This window comes from Natrix helvetica (genome assembly GCF_964273705.1).
Source record: "Natrix helvetica genome assembly, chromosome: 16".
NCBI lineage: Eukaryota > Metazoa > Chordata > Lepidosauria > Squamata > Natricidae > Natrix > Natrix helvetica.
The window spans coordinates 10,004,700-10,026,618 of record NC_138563.1 but is presented as its reverse complement, the minus strand read 5'-3'; the positions used below and the strand labels follow the sequence as shown (position 1 = coordinate 10,026,618).

At 46.0% G+C, this 21,919-nt stretch overlaps 1 protein-coding gene and 1 long non-coding RNA gene across 2 annotated transcripts; both read left to right on the top strand.

Moving 5' to 3' along the window:
- The first annotated feature begins 197 nt into the window (after positions 1 to 197).
- LOC309399757 lies at positions 198 to 4,077 on the top strand. Its single transcript, XR_014176570.1, has 2 exons — positions 198 to 2,057; positions 3,069 to 4,077. It is a non-coding gene; the product is annotated as an uncharacterized lncRNA (long non-coding RNA).
- A 16,273-nt stretch (positions 4,078 to 20,350) lies between these two features.
- LOC309399730 (interferon-inducible GTPase 5-like) lies at positions 20,351 to 21,592 on the top strand (the record flags this gene model as incomplete). The annotated part of the gene is made up of 1 exon (XM_081967804.1): positions 20,351 to 21,592. One exon carries the CDS (start codon positions 20,351 to 20,353, stop codon positions 21,590 to 21,592), a length of 1,242 nt encoding a protein of 413 aa, XP_081823930.1.
- Between the last annotated feature and the right edge of the window lie 327 nt (positions 21,593 to 21,919).

Genomic DNA, 21,919 nt, shown 5'->3' with positions numbered 1-21,919 from the left:
AAACTAATCTGGGTGGGGAATTCTGGGAGTCCCGGGAGGGCTGGTCCAATTGGAGAAAAGGCCGAGTGAATTTCGGGGCCTGAACAAGCAGACCTTGATCCTCTCCAACCATGCAAGAGAGACGCGGTCCCTTCCTTTCTTGGCTAACGGATCCTCTGTCTTCTTTTCTTCTCCAGAAAGAACAACGTGAGTAGCCGTTTCTTCCTTCCGGCCCACCCTTCTTTGCCGCCTAGCCACCAGTCCTGCCGTGAGGGAGAGGCACAGTTGATCCTGGCACTTTCTCTCGGGTTTACGGGATTTATTCCACTGATAAAAAGTGGGAGACCCCAGTTCATTTTTTTTAAAAAAAGCAAAGTACAGGTAGTCCTTGAGTTACGACCACTTGCTTAGTGACCGCTTGAAGCTGGTTCTCGCACTTACGAGCTGTAACGTGACCACATTTGGGTGCTCATATTTATGATGGTTGCACCATCCTGGGAGTGCTGTGAAGTTGGTGGAGAAGCTGGAAAGGAAGCCCCCCCTCGCCCCCCCGCGCGTTGCAGCATGTGATATCTCTCTTAACGACTGCACTGCTTAGTGACCAGTTTCCCAGGCCCTATTGCGGTTGTAACTCGAGAACTACCTGTACAGTAAGTGAAAAGCCATGAAACAAAAATAATCAAAATTAACGTTCAAGCAATTAATCGGTGTCCCCCGATTTCAGCCCCTGGGAATTATGGGATGTAAATTCCCAGAATCCTCCAATGGACCATTTCCAGAATGTCATGGAACTCCCCAATTGGAGAAGACATGTGGGAGTCAAAGTCCACCAGTCTTAAATTATGCTGCCCAGGGAATTCTGGGAGTCAAAGTCCACCAGTCTTAAATTATGCTGCCCAGGGAATTCTGGGAGTCAAAGTCCACCAGTCTTAAATTATGCTGCTCAGGGAATTCTGGGAGTCGAAGTCCACCAGTCTTAAATTATGCTGCTCAGGGAATTCTGGGAGTCAAAGTCCACCAGTCTTAAATTATGCTGCTCAGGGAATTCTGGGAGTCAAAGTCCACCAGTCTTAAATTATGCTGCTCAGGGAATTCTGGGAGTCAAAGTCCACCAGTCTTAAATTATGCTGCCCAGGGAATTCTGGGAGTCAAAGTCCACCAGTCTTAAATTATGCTGCCCAGGGAATTCTGGGAGTCAAAGTCCACCAGTCTTAAATTATGCTGCCCAGGGAATTCTGGGAGTCAAAGTCCATCAGTCTTAAATTATGTTATCTAGGGAATTCTGGGAGTCAAAGTCCACCAGTCTTAAATTATGCTGCTCAGGGAATTCTGGGAGTCAAAGTCCACCAGTCTTAAATTATGCTGCCCAGGGAATTCTGGGAGTCAAAGTCCATCAGTCTTAAATTATGCTGCCCAGGGAATTCTGGGAGTCAAAGTCCACCAGTCTTAAATTATGCTGCTCAGGGAATTCTGGGAGTCAAAGTCCACCAGTCTTAAATTATGCTGCTCAGGGAATTCTGGGAGTCAAAGTCCACCAGTCTTAAATTATGCTGCCCAGGGAATTCTGGGAGTCAAAGTCCACCAGTCTTAAATTATGCTGCTCAGGGAATTCTGGGAGTCAAAGTCCATCAGTCTTAAATTATGTTATCTAGGGAATTCTGGGAGTCAAAGTCCACCAGTCTTAAATTATGCTGCCCAGGGAATTCTGGGAGTCAAAGTCCACCAGTCTTAAATTATGCTGCCCAGGGAATTCTGGGAGTCAAAGTCCATCAGTCTTAAATTATGTTATCTAGGGAATTCTGGGAGTCAAAGTCCACCAGTCTTAAATTATGCTGCTCAGGGAATTCTGGGAGTCAAAGTCCACCAGTCTTAAATTATGCTGCTCAGGGAATTCTGGGAGTTGAAGTCCACCAGTCTTAAATTATGCTGTCCAGGGAATTCTGGGAGTTGAAGCCCACCCATCTGAAAGTTGCCAAGGTTGAGAAACATCTCCTAACCTCTCGTCTTCCCCTTCTCCAATCTTTTCCAGAAGTTCCAGTAAGAAGGTCATTTACAGCCAGCCTTCCAACCGAAGCGACGTAAGTAGAAGCAGAAACTCACCTGCTGTACTCCCCAGAGACCCTGGATCCCCAAAGGCAGATTTGAAGCTTTTGGTTTTAACCGGAGGGGGATTTAATCCCTGTTGCAGAGTTTATAATAATACTTGACTTGCCTTCTCGGTTTTTAGAGAAATGAGAATCAACGTCTTTAGAACGCAGCTAATTTGTGTTTTTAAAGTTTCTGAAGATATCTGAATTGGGACCAAGTGGCCATCCAGAAATACTTTCCTCTTAAGGCAGAATTTTAGAGAATGACAGTGACTTCCTCTCCAGCAAAGTCTTTCCTCTCCCACAGTCTTTCAAGAGAGTTTCCAATTACTGATTTTGATCAGGCTGGGAGAGTGGCCAGGCCGATATCTTTCAGTGTGTGTGTGTTTGTGTTCCAGCATAACTCTGGAATGCCTGGGCCGCTAAGGAGAGTGAGTGTGGCGTCCTAGAGCGGCAATTGTTTGTGATATCCGTTCCTTCGCAGCTTCCTCTGGAAAGCCAGCTGTGACATTCGGCCTCCAGTGGACCAATGGGGAAGCGCCTGATGGATTTGGGGCAAAGTGCCCAGATCGTAGACAGGACGGGAAAGAGGAGCACATGGGAGGGGGGAGGGGGAGGGCAGGGATTATGGGCATGGGAGTTGGGGGAAGACAGGCCCCTCTCAATGGCTCCCTGTCAGACAAACACTTCAATGCCTATAAATAACTGGGCAACGCTGGATTGTCAGCTACTCAATTACAGAAATCATCCTTTTTGCAGTCAAGTTTAGAACGAGTTTACATTGAATTTTAAGCGGTTGTTCGTGCGTGAGTTTTTGCGATTAAAACAGAAAAAGGCATTTACAGGTAAAACATTGCTATGTGTAATTTTGTAAGCAATACCACAAGCAACACAGTTCCAAGTTATCCGAACTGAGAATTTCCAGCCAAGTAGCATCAGGAATTCTATTGCTGTTATATCAAAACAAATTTTCCTCCTTCTGATTTTTTCTTTCTTTTTCAGGGCGACTTCAAACAAACCTCTTCCTTCTTGGTCTGATCGTGGCTTACAGGCTTCGTGTTTTAAACTCCCTACCCGGCTCAGGACTGCTGTAAATGTTCTCGGTGGATTTTTGTAATTAAGTGTGATTTTTTTTCAACGGTTTGTTTGTTTTTAATATATAAATATATGTATATGTATAAAATAATAGTTTGCTTTTACGTATTTTTTTAAACAGTTGCTATTTAAAAAGGCCGTGCTTCCAGCCTTCCTTTTCAGGGTATTTTCATCGTTTAGGATCGTGAGCCTGGAGTTCTGGCACAAAATTATTGCATTCCGTAGTGTGCCGAATTTTTGGAGGCTGATCTGTCACTCAAATTCAGTTTGTGGTAGTTATGCGTTTAAGGACAGGGGTTAAGAAGTGGACTCCGTTGCATTTCTGCCCTTCGGAAATCGGTCATTCCCAACCTTGGCAACTTCAAGATGTGTGGACTTCAACTCCCAGAATTCCCCAGCCAGCCAAACTGACTGGAGAATTCTGGGAGTTGAAATCCACATATCCTAAAGTTGCCATGGTCGAGAAACACTGATCATCATCATCACCATCTTTTAAAGACCCCATAATCCCTTGCGGGATGGAGTCTGGGCAGCTGAATGGAGCTAACAGAGTTTATTGGCCAGATGCCCTTCCTGTCACCAGTGCGGAGTTTTGTGCCCAGAGAGAAAAATATCTGCCTCTACCTAGGATCGAACTCTGCCACATTTGAACAAGAAACCAAGTCCTGCATTTTGCACAATTGTGTAGCAGATAAAACAGCCCCCTTGCATCTTCTTTCCATCAAGGAACTTGTGTTGAAGGACGATTGTTAAACCTCTCTTCCTTAGGGAGTGAGTTCGACGTGTTAAAATGACTCCAGCCAGGACTCTCTGTCTTACCAATATTTGCCTTTATGAATTTTACGATATTCTGATACGGTTTCTTTTTTTAAAAAAAAATGCTGGACACCAAACTGGAAATAAACTTTTGATTCAATGAATGTGTCGTGTTAAAATTTTATCTTGATCTTAGCTTTGTGTAAAGCACAATGGGTCCTTGACTTACAACGGTTCTCTTAGGGACTGTTCGGAGTTGCAGTGACACTGAACAAGTTGTCAGGCTTCCAAAAAAAAATGCCCTAATTAATCCATGAGCCTCGAGCCAAGTTTCAAAAGAGATCCAGTCATTTATTAGGAGCCCCATTTTGGCAATACCCCATTGCAGTCAGATCTTAGCCTCATTTGAATTATGCCTGTTCCTCCCCTCCCCTCCCCTCAGTCTGTGTCATAAATCACATTCCCCAATGAGGTGCACCCCTCCCAAGCCGGCTGTGGTAATCTGAGATCCAATTCTAGCTGAAAGTATGCGTGGAGTGCGCTCCCCTCCCCTTCTCTCACTATGGCAACTTTAGGAGTTGACACAAGTTACTTATGCCTTATGCCCCTTTTTCATAATTTACGATACTACAACTCACAACTGTTAATAGTATCCCACCGCTCAGATGATTTGCATTCCGCTGCTTGGCAGCTGACTCACATTTATGACTGTTGCTGTGTCCCGGGTTCCAAGTCAATGGGGAAGCCAGATTCACTTAACAACCGTGTGTCTAATTTAACAACGGCAGCGATTCACTTACCAAAGGTGGCAAGAAAAGTCGTAAAATGGAGGAAAACTCACTTAACGAATTTCTCAGCAATATAAATTCTGGGCTCAATTGTCGTCGTAAGTCGAGGATTTACCTGTAGGTACATCTCAAGTGTGGGGTTCAGATTACAAGGAAGTGCTCGACTTATGACTGCAATTGGGACCAGAATTTTGATCGCTAAGCAGTTAGGTAGTTAGGCAAGTCGTCGAGAGACTGGACACTTTGAAGATAATTTTGACTGTGGTCGTTAAGTGAATCTGATTTCCCCCACTGAGTTGTTTCTCAGGAGCCATTTGGGAAGGTCACAAATTGCGATCCAGATACCCCAGGATGTTGCAAATGTCACAAACACAGTTGCCAAAGGCCCAAATTGTGATCAAAAGGCCACAGTTGTAATTTTCAAGGATGGCTTACATGTCACTTTTTTCAGCACTGTTGTAATTTTAAAGCATCACTAAGTGAATGGTCATAAGTCGAGGACCGGCAATGCATGCCCAAATGGTGTGGTTTCGAAGGTGATTTGGGTTGTTTGTGTTTTAAAAACAGTAAAAACGAAGAATAGGTGGATGGCAGTATGCTTGCACTTACAGGCAGTCCTCAACATACGACCAAAGCTAAGCCCCAAATTTATTTCACTAAGTGAGACATTTGTTAAATGAACCTTGCCCCATTTTAAGACCTTCCTTGCCACCGTTGGTAAGTGAATCTGGCTTTCCCTGTTGGGTAAGGGGATCGCACGACCACAGGATGTTGCAACCGTCATAAAAATGAGTCATGGCCAACTTTTGATGAGGTCCTGCAAAAGTTGTAAGTGTGAAAAATGGTCATGACTCATAAGTTGCTTTTTTCAGCAATGTTGTAACTTTGAACAGTCACTAAATGAACTGTGGGTGGGTGGAAACTCAAGAGTGCTTGTGCTTTTCCACTTCCTGGGCTACAGTCACACTCAGAAGTGATTGTGGCAGATGTGACAAACACCTATTAAAATCAGAAATGGAGAGGAAGGGGGACAGCAAACTTGTCACGCAAAGAGGGGAAAAAAACCTATATCTTACACTTAGACAAGAAAAACCAAAGATACACATATAGACTCCCTGGAAAAGAGCCTCGTGCTGGGAAAGACAGAGGGCAAAAGAAGAAGAAGGGGACGGCAGAGAAGGAGGGGGCTGGATGGAGTCACCAAAGCAGTCGGTGTGAGCTTCAATGGGCTCCAGAGGATGGGAGAGGACAGGAAGGCCTGGAGGAACGTGGTCCATGGGGGTGGCGATCAGTGGTGGGATTCAAATTATTTTACTATCGGTTCCATGGGTGTGGCTTGGTGGGCGTAGCAGGGGAAGGATACTGCAACATCCCCATTCCCTCCCGATCAGCTGGGACTCGGGAGGCAGAGAATAGATGGGGGCGTGGCCAGCCAGAATAGTTCTCCAAACTACTCAAAATTTCCACTATCAGTTCTCCAGAACTGATCAGAACCTGCTGAATGCACCTCTGGTCGTGATGGGTTGGACACGACTTTGCAACTAACGTATAGACTGGGTAAAACCAGGCTTAATAGCGGTGACTGTGAGAGGGATCTTTTGTCTTTTGTTTTTATGCTTCTCCCTTGCTCTAAATAGCATTTTTTTTCTTCAAAGGTTCAACTTTTGGAAAAGATTTTGTTCACAGCTGAGTAACAGGGGTGGGTGGGTAGGTTTAAATGCAGAAATAGTTTAAATATGAGAACATGTCAGTCACCTAAAAGTATCCCACTCCTTATTAGAACGATCAAAGGGAAGGAAAACATTTGGTAGAGTATGCAATCTGGTAACCATCCTTATTTAACGACAACGTAATTCCTTGTGGGGTGTAGTTCTGGGCAACTGAATGGAGCTGGGTGTTTTGCTGGCCGGACGCGCTTCCCTGTCGCCAATGAGGAGTTTTGTTCAGCAGATATATTTTCTCATTGTGCCCAGAGAGAGAAATATCTGCCTCCACCTAGGATCGAATTCCTGATTGTGAGGCGAGAGCTCCACCTCCAGGCCACCCCACCCAACTCCGTGTGCAATCTGGTAAAAATTGCATAGATTTTAAAGTGAATTACAGCATTTGGGAGTTGCTGTTTTCAGTACTCTCCACGCCCCAGGGTCTTGCACCGCCTCCTCCAAACCTGCCATGACCATCCCAGTGTCCAGCTTTCTTATTTTTCCCACTGGTCACTCTCGGCCTGGTTCAAGAAAGTTAGCCTGCGTGACATGGTCAACGTAGGAGACCCCTTCATGTGGTGATCTTGGGCTTCCAGGGATATTTTGGGTGAGGTTCACTCCGGGACTCCCTCTCTGTGATGTTTGCAATCCACGCAATGTGTCATGGTCTCCTCCAGCACCCCAATTCGAAGATGTCGTCCGCCCTGCTCCTCTCTGCCTTTTTCAAGTCCCAAGTTTTGTAACAATTGAAAAAAAAAAAACATTGCAAAGGGGGAACCGGAGGACGGAGGGAAAAAAAGAGCGGATGTGATTTTAATTTTGTTAATTTTGTTTATTTTCAAACATACAAAACGCACAAAAACAAAACTTAGACATAAACTTAGACATTTATACAATACATATGTTCCTTCTTATAGCAGTTTCAAATCAGTACAATTCTCCCTGTTTATTTCCCCTTCTAATATATTTCATTTGAGTTTCACCATTTTTAACCCTCTTATTTTACTTATCTATCTGATGTATTGGGTGATTACCTCTAATAAGTTTAAACTCTCTTGAGTGCATATATACATAACAATCCTCCTTAATTTCTACTTTTGGGGGGCTTTATTGGATTCTTTCACTGACCCTTGTTTCTTTCCTCCATCCACCTATACCATTTCCCCCATATCTGATAATATTCTGTCTCTTCTTTTCCCTGGATTTCTTTTGTTAATTTGCCCATTTCGGCACAGTCCATAACCTTTCGTATTATTTCGTCTTCGCTTGGTATCCATTTATTTTTCCCTTTCTGAGCGAAGGCAATCCTCGCCACCGCAATTATGTGTAGAATTAAATACTGGATTTCTTTTTTATAACACTTCTGGTTTCCAATCAACTTTGACTCCTGTTATCGATTCTAACCAATTTTTAATCTTTTTCCAATACTTTTTGGCTTCCTCGTATGTCCACCTTGTGTGATAATATGTTCCATGTGCTATTTCACATTTCCAACATGTTGATAAAATATTTGCTGAGATTTTTGCTAACCTTGATGGTGGTAGGTGTCATCTGTAAAACATTTTGTACCGGTTTTCCGGTTTTCCTTGTATTCAACCAATAGTGTCATTTTTAAATTTGTCCCCCCAATTTTTCCCATTATCTAATTCAATATGATTGAATAGCAGCGGGGAGGGGGGAATAGCGATATCTGTTGAGGGGGGTCCACGAGAAAATTGTGGTGGTCCGCAGAAAGACTATTTGCATTTTTTTATATTGCACTTAATCAGGGGTCCTCAAACTACGGCCCCTGGGATGGATATGTGCAATTGATGCTTGTGTCAGCATTCCAAATATCATCCAGAATTGAATCAGAGTCCAAGGCAGATCTTTCCTCAAAGTTCCAATTTAATAAGAGAGACATGTTGGTACATCTGTGGAAAACCCGAATCTGAAAGCTTCCTGGGTTTCCCACCCAGTTGAAAGTTCATGATCTTGCCCCCCCCCCACACACACACACAAGTCCATCCCATGGTCCAATCTTTCTTTGCCACGCTGGCATTTCCACCCATCTAGTTCCGGTCAGGTGCAGAGGTGCAGAGACAAAGGATGACCTTGAGCTTCTAGAAAGAATGTTGTTATGGCTACATAGCATCTAACTATGTGTCTGCCAGGTGCTACTGCCAGCACAGACAAGAGGCGTATTCTTAAGATAGTCAAGAATGCAAGTAAGGACTGTGACGTTGATGCTATTATACATCTTGGCACTAATGATCTATCCCAGAAAGATGTACTTTCTGTGCAGAATGATTTCCAGAACTTGGGGTATGAACTTAATAGTATAGGTTGTAGGCTTATCTTTTCAGAGGTTTTACCTGTATATAAGGAACAAAAAGGGAAGGGCCAGCGTGTAGCAGAGTTTAATGTTTGGCTAAAGGAGTGGTGTAAAAGGGAAGGCTTTGGTTTTATTAGTCATGAAGCCTGTAGCTGGTCCAATGAAAAACTGTACAAAAGAGATGGGTTGCACCCATCGAAGAAAGGAACTGAGTTACTTGGCATTAAATTCACAGATTTTCTTGATAAACATTTAAACTGAAGAGCGGGGACAGAGAATTAATAGATACAGAACATCTCTGTCCCCAGCAAACTAAAATTCATAGGGTTATAAATGCATGTAACATAGATGTGTGTGTGGGTAAGATTATCACTCCTGCTGTCAAGCAAAACCAAGCATGTAATAGTGATTGTCATACCATGTGCATGAATCACACAAGTGGCAAGAAAATAGGGGCAGTCAGGCATAATACAGGTTATGTAGACAGTAAACACAAGGTCAATCAAAATGGACTCAAATGTCTATATACCAATGCACAGAGTATGAGGAATAAACAGGGAGAATTAGAAATTCAAGTAAAAGAGGGCAGATATGATATTATTGCCATTACAGAAACTTGGTGGGATGAAACTGACAAATGGAACATACAGCTAGAAGGATTTAAATTATTTAAAAGAAATAGACCAAATAAAAGAGGAGGTGGAGTTGCACTATATATAAGAAATAACTATGTCTCTACAGAAATAGAGCACAACAATAATGAGAACTATCTTGAATGCATTTGGGTCAATATTAAAGGTTGTGGGGGAAATGACATTGCCATAGGTCTATACTACAGGCCACCCAACCAAGCAGAGGAAGAAGATGAACTTTTTGCTAGTCAGCTAACTAAGGTATGTAGGAAGCACACCACAATAGTAATGGGAGATTTTAACTACCCTGACATCAACTGGGAAACAAACTCTGCACCAAGTGGAAGATCCAACAGGTTCCTAACAAACCTAGCAGACAACTTTGTTTTCCAAAAAGTAGAGAAGGAAACAAGGGGATCAGCCATACTGGACTTAATTCTCACTAACAGAGAGGAAATGATAGAAGGTGTTGAAGCCATAGGAACCCTGGGGGCAAGTGACCATGCAATATTGGAATTCAACATTATCCAAACACAAGTAGTAGAACAAAGTCAAACTAGAGTCTTGGACTTTAAGAAAGCTAATTTCAATAAACTTAGAGAGAGCTTGGGAAAAATTCCATGGATGAGAATCCTCGAGGGGAAAACAACTCAAGAAGCTTGGGAAATTTTGAAAAATGAGATTAGAAAAGCCCAGTCTAACACAATACCAATGAAGAAGAAAAACAACAGCTCCCAAAAGAAACCAGCATGGCTGCATAAACAACTATCTGACAAACTGAAAGACAAAAAAAGTAAGTATAAAAAGTGGAAGGAGGGGGACATAACTAAGGCAGAATATCAGCAAATAGCCCGAGCCTGTAAAGATGAAGTGAGGAAAGCTAAGGCTCACAATGAAGAAAGGCTTGCCACAAAAGTAAAAATTAACAAAAAAAGCTTCTTCCAACATGTTAAAAACAAGAAAAAAGTTAAGGAAACAATTGGTCCATTGCTAGGAGAAAGTGGCAAGAAGGTGACAAGCAACAGGGAGAAAGCAGAACTATTTAACTCATGTTTTGCATCTGTCTTTACACAAAGGGATAAAACAGTCCAACCTATCAAAAGCAGCACCACAAAATTAGGAACACAAATTGAAATAGGGAAGAAAATGGTAAGTGAGCACCTGTCTACCCTAGATGAGTTCAAATCACCAGGACCAGATGGATTACACCCCAGAGTTCTGAAGGAACTAGCAGACGAGATCTCAGAACCACTGAATTATATCTTTCAGAGATCCTGGAACACCGGGGAACTACCAGAGGACTGGAAAAGAGCTGATGTGGTTCCCATCTTCAAAAAAGGGAAAAAATTAGATCCAGGAAACTACAGACCTATCAGCCTAACCTCAATACCAGGAAAGATTCTGGAAAAAATAATCAAGCAACGAATTTGCGAACACCTAGAAGCAAACAAAGTAATAGCCAAAAGCCAACATGGATTTGTCAAAAACAGATCATGCCAGACTAATCTTATTGCATTCTTTGATAATGTGACAAAATTAGTGGACCAGAGGAATGCCGTTGATATAGTTTACTTGGACTTCAGTAAGGCTTTTGATAAGGTAGACCATAACCTACTACTAGATAAAGTAGAAGAATGTGGGTTAGACAGCATCACCACCAGATGGATTGGTAACTGGCTGACCAACCGCACTCAACGTGTAGTTCTCAATGGAACTGCATCTACATGGAGGGAAGTATGCAGTGGAGTACCCCAAGGCTCTGTTTTAGGCCCAGTACTCTTCAACATCTTCATCAATGATTTGGATGAGGGAATAAATGGGGAACTCATCAAATTTGCAGATGATACCAAGCTGGCAGGAATAGCCAACACTCCAGAAGATAGGCTTAAGATACAGAAGGATCTTGACAAACTTGAACATTGGGCACTATCTAATAAAATGAAATTCAATGGTGAAAAGAGTAAGGTTCTACATTTAGGCAACAAAAACGGAATGCAGTACAGTATAGGTGATACCATACTCAGTAGTAGTAACTGTGAAAGGGATCTTGGAGTCCTAGTGGACAACCATTTAAATATGAGCCAGCAGTGTGCAGCAGCTGCCAAAAAAGCCAACACAGTTCTAGGCTGCATCAACAGAGGGATAGAATCAAGATCACGTGAAGTGTTAATACCACTTTATAATGCCTTGGTAAGGCCACACTTGGAATACTGCATTCAGTTCTGGTCGCCACGATGTAAAAAAGATGTGGAGACTCTAGAAAGAGTGCAGAGAAGAGCAACAAAGATGATTAGGGGCCTGGAGTCTAAAACATATGAAGAACGGTTGCAGGAACTGGGTATGTTTAGCTTAAGAGAAAGAAGGACTAGGGGAGACATGATAGCATTATTCCAATATCTCAGAGGTTGCCACAAAGAAGAGGGAGTCAAACTATTCTCCAAAGCACCTGAGGGTAGAACAAGAAGCAATGGGTGGAAACTAATCAAGGAGAGAAGCAATTTAGAACTGAGGAGGAATTTCCTGACAGTGAGAACAATTAATCAGTGGAACAGCTTGCCTCCAGAAGTTGTGAATGCCCCAACACTGGAAGTCTTTAAGAAGATGTTGGATAGCTATTTGTCTGAAACGGTATAGGGTTTCCTGCCTAGGCAGGGGGTTGGACTAGAAGACCTCCAAGGTCCCTTCCAACTCTACTATTGTATTGTATTGTAACTCCTTACAATCCCTCCTCCCATTTTCCCACCATAGAAACAGCATAGTAGAATAAGAGACAGTGTGGCAGGCCAAAGACCCAAAAGGAAAGATGGCTGCAGGCCTGACACCAACCTTCTCTTGATGGGCATTGGGAGGCATAGAAAAGAGTGCAGTCTTCGGGTGCATCTCAAGGGGAGCCCCATGTAGGGAGCGTTGCAGTAGTCTAGCCGGGACGTCACAAGCACATGGGTGACTGTGCGAAGGGCGTTCCGGTCCAATAGGGGACGCAATTGGCGCACCAGGCGAACCTGGCGAAACGCCCCCCTTGCCACGGCTGTCACATGGTCGTCCATTGACAGCCGGGCATCTAGGAGGACGCCCAAATTGCATACCCAATCCACGGGGGCCAGATGTTCGCCCCCAATGGCCAGTGATGGAATCAGCTGGTTGAACCGGGGTGCCAGTAGCCACAGCCATTCAGTCTTGGACGGGTTGAGCTTCAGTCTGTTGCTTCCCATCCAGATCCGTACGGCTTCCAGACACCGGGACATCACTTCGACGGCATCGTTGGGGTGGTCCGGGGTAGAGATGTACAGCTGGGTGTCATCCGCGTACAGATGGTAATCTACCCCGAACCCACGAATGATCTCGCCCAGCGGCTTCATATATGCATTGAACAGGAGAGGCGAGAGGACCGACCCTTGTGGCACCCCACAAGTGAGCGGCCTCGAGGTCGACCTCTGCCCCCCCTGCCAATACAAATTGCACTCGGCCAGAGAGGTAGGAGGAGAACCACCGCAAAACGGTGCCCCTCACCCCCAGCCCCTCCAGTCGATGCAATAGGATACCATGGTCGATGGTATCAAAAGCCGCTGAGAGGTCTAATAGGACCAGGATGGAGGAGCGACCCCCATCTCTGGCCCTCCAGAGATCATCCACCAACGCGACCAATGCCGTCTCCGTGCTGTGGCCGGGCCGGAAACCGGACTGGCACGGGTCCAGATAATCAGTTTCCTCCAAGTGGCGTGGAAACTGTTGTGCCACCACACTCTCTACAACCTTCGCCAGAAAGCAAAGGTTGGAGACGGGACGGTAGTTGGCTAACAAAGCTGGGTCCAGGGAAGGCTTCTTGAGGAGGGGCCTCACCACCGCCTCTTTCAGGATGGCCGGCAAGAACCCCTCACTCAAAGAAGCGTTGACTAACTCCTGGAGCCAGCCTCGTGTGACCTCCCAGGATGCCAGTACAAGCCAGGAGGGACACGTGGTGAACATGTGGTGGCTCGCAGTCGCCTACGCAACCTGTCCATATCGTCGGAAGCAACAGAGTCAAACTCCTCCCAGAGTGGAACCACAAGACCCACCTCCGATGTCCCCTCCAGACCACTAGTAGGGACCAACTCGCTTCAAATCTGAGCGATTTTGTCCTGCAGATACTCCCCAAATTCCTCTGCTCTACCCTGCAAAGGGGCTTCCCGCGGCCTCTGTTGAAGGAGGGAGCGGGTTACCCCAAACAGGGCGGCAGGGCGGTTCTCTGCGGACGCAATAAGAGTGGCTCAATACTGACGCTTGGCCACTCTTAACGCCACAAGGTAAGTCCGTAAATGGGCTCTCACCTGTGTTCGGTCAGATTCAGAGCGTGACGATCTCCATCTGCTCTCTAGGCGTCTCTTGCGGCGCTTCATCACCCTCAGCTCCTCGGTGAACCAAGGGGCCTGGGTGGTTCGCTGCCGCAAGAGAGGCCGCAAAGCGCAACCCGGTCCAAGGCCCCGGTGGCCGCACTGTTCCATGCAGCCACTAGGTCCTCCATCCGGGTGCGGGTCAGGGCTACAGGAAATGGCCCAAGCTCCATCTGGAACCTATCAGGTTCCATCAGGCGCCTGGGGCGGAACCATCTTGGACATTACGGTTCCGCCTCCCCGCAGTGGGGAGTAGCGGCTGGAAAGTCGAGCCGGAGAAGTGAGTGATCTGACCATGACAGGGGTGTGATGACTAAATCCCCTACTCCCAGATCACTCCTCCACCGGCCAGAGACAAAGATAAGATCCAGTGTGTGTCCTCCCTCATGTGTGGGGTCCGGAATTACTTGGGTCAGGTCCATGGCTGTCATGGAGGCCATGAACTCCCAAGCTACCTCGGATGTCTCCCCTACCGATGGCAAGTTAAAGTCCCCCATGACCAACAGTCTGGGGGTCTCAACTGCCATCTCGGCGATCACCTCAAGGAGCTCGGGCAGGGCTGCTGATGCATAGCGAGGAGCCAGGTATACAATCAGCAAGCCCAACTGCCTCCCTGGGCCCCACTTCACGCATAGGGACTCACAACCGGTTATCTGTGGCACAGTGGTCTCTCTCGGCTCGAGACCTTCCCTCACAATGACCGCTACCCCACCACCCCTGCCTAGTGCCCGTGACTGATGAAATGCGCGGTAACCTGGCGGGCACATTTCCATGAGAGGGAGACCTCCCTCGTGGCCCAGCCAGGTCTCCGTGATTCCTGCCAGGTCTGGCTCCCCCTCCGACACCAAGTCGTTAATGAGGGGGGCTTTGTTGACAACGGACCTGGCATTGCATAACATCAGTCTCAGGCCCTAGCACTGTAGGTCCTGACCACTTAGATTGCGGGGGTTGGGACATATGACCGGTCGTACCCAATGACCACGGTCTCCCAACCGGTAATGAAATCTCTGTCTACCCTCGCACCTGCCCCTCCCCACAACCGTTGGAATAGAAAGACCCTCTTCTGGAGTATCACTACTCCCCCCCTTAATGGCTCCGCTCACTTCCTTGCTAACTCCACCCACTAGCTTGGCACTGGTCCCTCCCTCAGTCTGACTAGCCCCTCCTCCCACCCTAGAACCCCTAAAAAACGAATCAAAAATTTGGCTAAAAACCCCCTAAGACTACGCCTCACCCACCTCTCTAGATTAATATATCCCTCATCGAGGTGGGCCCTCATAAGGGCGGAGGGCCAAACCTGCGAGAGGGGGGACTCCCGCAGTAGGATTAGGTCTGCCCTTGAATATAGTATTTGGCTGGCTTTCTTTTGGGGCACATCTGTCACAGGATGGACTGTAGGGATTTGCTTCCTTCTGCCACTGCTCCCGATGATACCCTTGAGTAGCATAGCCCTTGATCCCCCAGGCACGGTCCTGTGCTGGTAAGCAGGCCCAGCCCCATTTCCCCTTAAGCATTTCTCAATCCCTGCAACGGCTCTCAGCGCTTCTCTCGCCGCTTCTCCAACTCCTCTTGTACTCGCTGCCGAAGGGCCCCGTGCAAAGCTGGCTCCAGTTGGTTCTGGGCACCGACCCCCTCCACCACCTCCCTGGGGCCATTGTCCTGATAGACCACCACCGAGGTGACCTGGCCGCTGTCGGCCCCGTACTCCAGGCAGAAGAGGGCCGAGCCGCGGGGGCGCCGCTCGCGGCTGCTGGAGCTGCTCCCGCTCGACGCCTCCGACTCGCCCTCGATGCCTCCGCCTCCTCCGCCGGGGCTGCTCCGGCCATGCCGGCTGCCAGTGTGGGTGGGTGTTTTGATCTTTCCGCTCTCTTGCTGGCCCGCTGGTTGCCTCCCGTGCACAGGTACGTAGTAAACAGTGTGTAGAAATGTTAATATATATTCCAAGACTGGGTCACCTTCAGAAGTTAGGGCCTTAGTACTGTTTTGTTCTCCATTTGCAGCCAGCTTGTTAACCACCGATGGAAATTCGTCATGCTATTTCAAACCCCAAACAGCCATCGCTGTGGCTCTCGCAACGCCTGAGCGGTTTCAGTGGAAAGGCTCTCGCAACGCCCGAGCGGTTTCGGTGGAAAGGCTCTCGCAACGCCCGAGCGGTTTCGGTGGAAAGGCTCTCACAACGCCCGAGCAGCTTCGGTGGAAAGGCTCTTGCAACGCTCAGGTAGGGGGGTGCCAGACATTTAGTACTCTATTGCTGAAATCGTTTCCCCTGCGATCAAGATTAAAAGGGATTAAGTTTAGTTTGTATCTATTGTGTTATTGCAGTTGGTGTAAAACAGGGGTGTCCAAACTTGGGAACTTTAAGACTTGTGGACTTCAACTCTGGGAGTTGAAGTCCACAAGTCTTAAAGTTCCCAAGTTTGGACACCCCTGGTGTAAAAGTAATCAATATAACGTGCAAACGATACCTAATATTATCTCACCTCGTCTCTCGCAGCCCACCTGTAAAGAGCTTTACTCTGTTTGCCTTCCAGGTGGCCCAGCTGTGCTCCTTGGTTATAAAATATGCAAATCTTTTCCATTCCTTCAGCTGACTTTTTTTTTCCTTCTTCTTCTTTTCCTCCTCCTGATGGTTCCATCGCTGACCTCACACTGGGAGGCTCAGCTGGCCCAGCTGGCTCTCCGTATCTAGGGCAGCTGCTTAGAAGCCAGACAAGGTTGACTTCCAGTCTTCCACCCAGGGGAATTGCTAGGAAATAAGTGGGACTTCCCAGGACTTCACGCATCGCCTCTTGGGGTCCCTGGGCCTGGTGCAATCCGGAAAGAGTGTGAAAAAGATTAGGGTTTCTGCAAGCGAAAGGTAAGGGAAAGGCAAGGAAATGCAGGGAGTCCTCCGCGTACGGCCACAACTGAGCCCAGAATTCTTTGTTGGTAAGCGAGACAAGTGGTAAAGGAGTTTTGCTCCTTTTTAGGACTTTTCTTGCCACCGTTGTTGAGTGAATCGCTGCAGTCGTTAAGTCAATAACACGGCTGCGACGTGACTTTGCTCGTCATAAGGTCGCCAAAGGGTGTGTGTGTGTGTCACGCAACCCCAGGTGACTGCTTACCCTCGGTGAGCAGAGCAGGTGAGGCGTGGAGATTAGCTGGGGTGCGTAGCAAAAGCAATGTAAGGTCCGAGCCACTGAGATGTCAAAGAGAGTGGAGACTCCAGACGAGGCTTGCAAAAAGTATCAGCTTTTATTGATGGCCGTAGCAAAAGCTGGGTGACCAAACTATATCCAGGACATATAAACAAATGCATGTAAGGAATAGCCGCCCCCTGCAAGAGGGGCTCAGAGGATTACATGCATTTTAGGCAGATAGAAACAAAGTTTATCCAATCAGAGACAAAGATTCGTTGATCTTTAAAACGTCCTTTTGTTCAAGCTCCTGTCTCTGCCTCCCTTCTCTGTGGAGTATTCCTATAGCCTTGTGTGAGGGGGTGGCAGCCCCCCATTGGCCAAATTGTTTTTGGGCAGGATGCTTTAAGGATTTATGAGCCAGGAAAAATCCCTAGTTTGGTTCCTTTATCTATGGGGGCCTGATATTCCCCTGTAACAATTTTCTTCTATGTGTTCAAGAACGTGCCTAGCTTTGAAGCCAAGAATAGAAGCGAGAGGCAGCAGGGAGAGAACATTTGCAGTCCAGTATTAAGGTTAAAATCTGCTAGGCTGGAAAACAACTAATTCCTATAGACAGCCCATAAGCAGAAGCCCATAACAAAGCTCACTTCTTAATAAATGATTTCTAGCAGGATATCGTATCAGAAGCAAACAGCAAATATGGGTTTAATCAGTAACAATGATATAGTAACATAAGCAATTCCTAACAAAAGCAAATAGCTAATCTGGAGTCATATGGATTCCTTCAGCAAGATATTTAGGGCAGGGGGGATGGGGCCAGCCGGTGGTGGGATTTGCCGGTTCTCCGAGCTGTGCAGAATCATTACTACCGGTTCGGTAGAAGTAGCTGAATACCATCTCGGGGGGGGGGGGGGGGGGAGAGCCAGATGTGCATAACAACAGCAGCAAAAATAATAATAATCACAAAATCACGTGGGAGTTGCTTAACGACCACATTGCTCAACCCCAGAAGTTCCAGTCCCAATTGTGGTCGTAAGTGGAGGACTCCCTGTATGTTTTGAAACTTGAGAGTGATGGAGAGAGAATGCTGAAATTGCTTTCCTGCCGCAGAGTTGGCGTCAATCCAATCTGGCGTTGGGTTGCCACAGGGGGACTCGGCTGTCTGCGGTTATCTTCCCTTGTGCAAGACTCCCCCCCCCCCCCGCATCTGGTGACCACCCCTGGTCTGCCTTCAGATGATCTATCCCAACGTAATTGGAGAACTCCTCTTTGGGGAAGAGAGAGCAGTGCATGGCTCTTTTGGCCCCTGGATTTGGCTCCCGAGATGCTAATATGTGGGGAAATGGCAACGGGGTTGCAGGGAAGACAAGAGGCTCTTGCAGAGGAGAAAAACACCAGTGGAGAGAGAAACACGGGAGGTTTTATGAAATACACAGCCCGGTCACTAAAAGATTCTTCATTCAAAAGAATAATAACATTTTTTTTAATAGAGCGTGGTATATGTATTTAGAACAGTGTTTCTCAAGGTTGGCCACTTTAGGATGTATGGACTTCAATTCCTAGGATTCCCCAGCCTATCATTCATCTGTCTGTCTGCCTGTCTGTCTTTATCTGTCTGTCTGTCTGTCTGTCTGTCTGTCTATCTATCTATCTATCTATCTATCTATCTATCTATCTATCTATCTATCTCTATCCATCTATCTCCATCTCTCTATCTCTCTATCTCTCTATCTCTCTATCTCTCTATCTCTCTCTCTCTCTATCTATCTATCTATCTCCATCTTCATCTCTCTCTCTCTCTTATCTATCTATCCATCTATCTGTCTGTCTGTCTATCTATCTATCTATCTATCTATCTATCTATCTATCTCTTCTTATATCTATCTCTATCCATGTATTTCCATATTTCTCTCTGTCTCTTATTTATATATCTATCCATCTCCACCTCACTCTCCCTTATTTATCTATCCATCTCTCTCCATCTCTCTCTTATCTATCTATATCTATCTCCATCTCTCTCTCTTATCTATCTATCATCTATCTATCTATCTATATCATCTATCTATCTATCTATCTATCTATCTATCTATCTATCTATCTATCAATCTATCTCCATCTATCCATCTATCTATCTATCCATCTATCTCCATCTATCTATCTATCTATCTATCTATCTATCTATCTATCTATCTCTTCTTATATCTATCTCTATCCATGTATTTCCTTCTCTCTCTCTCTTATCAATCTATCCATCTATCTCCATCTCTCACACTCTTACCTATCTATCTATATCTATCTATCTATCTATCGGCAAGCAAGGGGCGGCAGCAATCTTTCTATCTTTCTATCTTTCTATCTTTCTATCTTTCTATCTTTCTATCTTTCTATCTTTCTATCTTTCTATCTTTCTATCTTTCTATCTTTCTATCTTTCTATCTTTCTATCTTTCTATCTTTCTATCCATCTCCATCTCTCTCTCTCCTATTTATCTATCTATCTATCTATCTATCTATCTATCTATCTATCATCTATCTATCTATCTATCATCTATTTCTATCTTAGAGGCAGAGCCGTGGTGAAGCAGTGGTTATAATGCAGTATTGCAAGATAATTCTGCCGACTGCCAGCAGTTCGATCCTGACTGGCTCAAGGTGGGCTCAGCCTTCCATCCTTCCGAGGTTGTTAAACTGAGGACCCAGATTGTTGGGGGCAAGAGGCTGACTCTGTAAACCGCTTAGAGAGGGCTGTAAAATCACTATGAAGCGGTATATAAGTCTCTTGCAATTACTGTCTATCTATCTATCTATTTATCTATCCATCCATCCATCCATCCATTCATCTGTCTGATCTATAGCTATCTATATCCATCCATCAATCTCTATATCTATCTATATCTGTCTATATCTATCTACTGTATATCTATCTATATCCATCCATCCATCTCTATATCTATCTATCTATATCTACTGTACCTATATCTATCTATATCTATCTATATCCATATGTCTGTCTGTCTATCTAATCTATATCTACTGTATCTATATCCATCCATCCATTCATCCATCCATCTATCACTCAATCATCCACCTATCATATTTTTTGCTGCACAGTTAGGATATATAGCAATATCCATATATTCCTGCCTGACTTTAGGAAGAAAAACGAATCCTCATAAGATTTCCCAGCCAATCGGGTCAACATCTCATTCAATTTTGAGTGAGAACTCAAAGCCTTGTAAGATATTGAGGTGATATTACTGAAACCTCACGTGATCGTTTAAAATTACGATCAGGTTTTAGCCGTGGCCCCTTATCGACCTTTGCCCCGTGGCAGGATGGACGGGCGAGGGAAGCCAACTGCCAGACCACATTTTATCAACCCCTTCATGGTGAGAATATACACGCAGGCCTCTGTTTTATCACGCAACGTCTACTAACGCCATGTTCTTCCCTTACTTCTTCAGATCTTCCTCCTTGGGTTGACCAGCAAAGTTAAGCTGTTGATCCCATGGCACCAAAAGTGGAGAAGGACAAAATTGCTCTAACCAAAAAACAAATCCAGGACCTCAAGGCTGCCTTTACGACGGAGAGCTTTGACCAGCTGACCAAGCACCTCCAGGATGCTTTCTCCTCCCTGGAGAACATCAGCTTAAATGTGGCCGTGCTTGGAGAATCGGGAGAAGACCGGGCAAACTTCATCAACATCTTCCGGGATCTGTGTGAGGAAGATGAAGGGGCAGCCCCTACTGCAAATGCGGAGGCCAGTAAAACCCCTGTGGCTTATCCACACCCCAAGTACCCCAAAGTAATCCTGTGGGATTTGCCGGACATTGGGGATCCAGGCTTCAGTGCCAAACGTTACACGGAGAAGATGGATGTGGCTTCCTATGACTTCTTTTTAATCCTTGCTTCTCAGCACTTCAGGTCCTTCCATGTTAAGCTGGCTCATTATATCAAGAAAGCTGGCAAAGGATACTATTTCGTCCGCTCCAAAGTGGAGGCACACCTGGAATCGGTCCGTCAGAGCAACCCAACTAGCTTCAACGAGGTGGTCACCTTGCAGAAGATCCGGGAAGATTGCCTTCAAGACCTTCAAGCCGAGAAAGTGAGATCTCCCAAGATCTTCCTTATTTCAAGCATTTTACTCAGCAAGTACGACTTCTACCTTCTGGAAGAGGCTCTGGAGAAGAACCTGGATCTACCGAAGAGCCGTTCGTTCCTGCTTGCCACCCCCAACAGCTCCCATCGCATCTTGGAGAAGAAGAAGGACATGATGCTGGAGCACTTGTGGTTGGTGGCCGTGGTGGCCTGTGGGATCCAGACGGAAGCTATCCCAGATATTTTGGTGGTGTGTAATGTGGACCTGCTGGTCACAACCATGCGAGGTTACTGCATCAGCTTTGGCTTGGAAGAGGAGTCCTTACGGAGGACCGCTGAACATGTAGCCCAGCCCGTCGAGCAGTTGAGAGCCCTGGTCAGGTCTCCACTGGCTGCTGCAGTTAACAAAGGACTCGTGGTGGACCTTCTCATCCAAGCAGCCAGCAGAGCACCCAACCTACCAAAGCAGCTGGTGCCCATGGCTTCGGTAGGGTTGTCGTTCGCTGTGGTCTACAGCATGTTGAAAGCCTTTGTGGAGGATGTGGCAACTGATGCGCACAGGCTTCTTGTCAAGGTGTTCATGAGCCATAAGAGCACAAGTGAGCCTGAGGCGTCCATATCAAAAGTCTTGGAGAACCAGGGCCATTCTTGAAGGGATTCCAAGGATCTTCACGTCCATGAAGTTCTAGAAAAGGAGCTACACTTTTATCTTCTCCAATGTTCTCCCAAATGGGAGCTGTTGCTTACGAGAATAAATCAGGAGTAACTTTCTCAATCATCTGATTCATTCCTCCCCAATGGAGTACTTCCCTGAGATGCTTTACTCTGTTGTCTATCGTTGTCTGTTTCTCAACTGTGTTGACTTTAAGATGGGTGGGCTTCAACTTGCAGAATCCCCCATGCTTTTGAAATCTCTTTTGTGCAATGGGTGACTGGCCCATTTCTGTTGTAATTTTGCCCGAGAGACCTGGAGATTGCA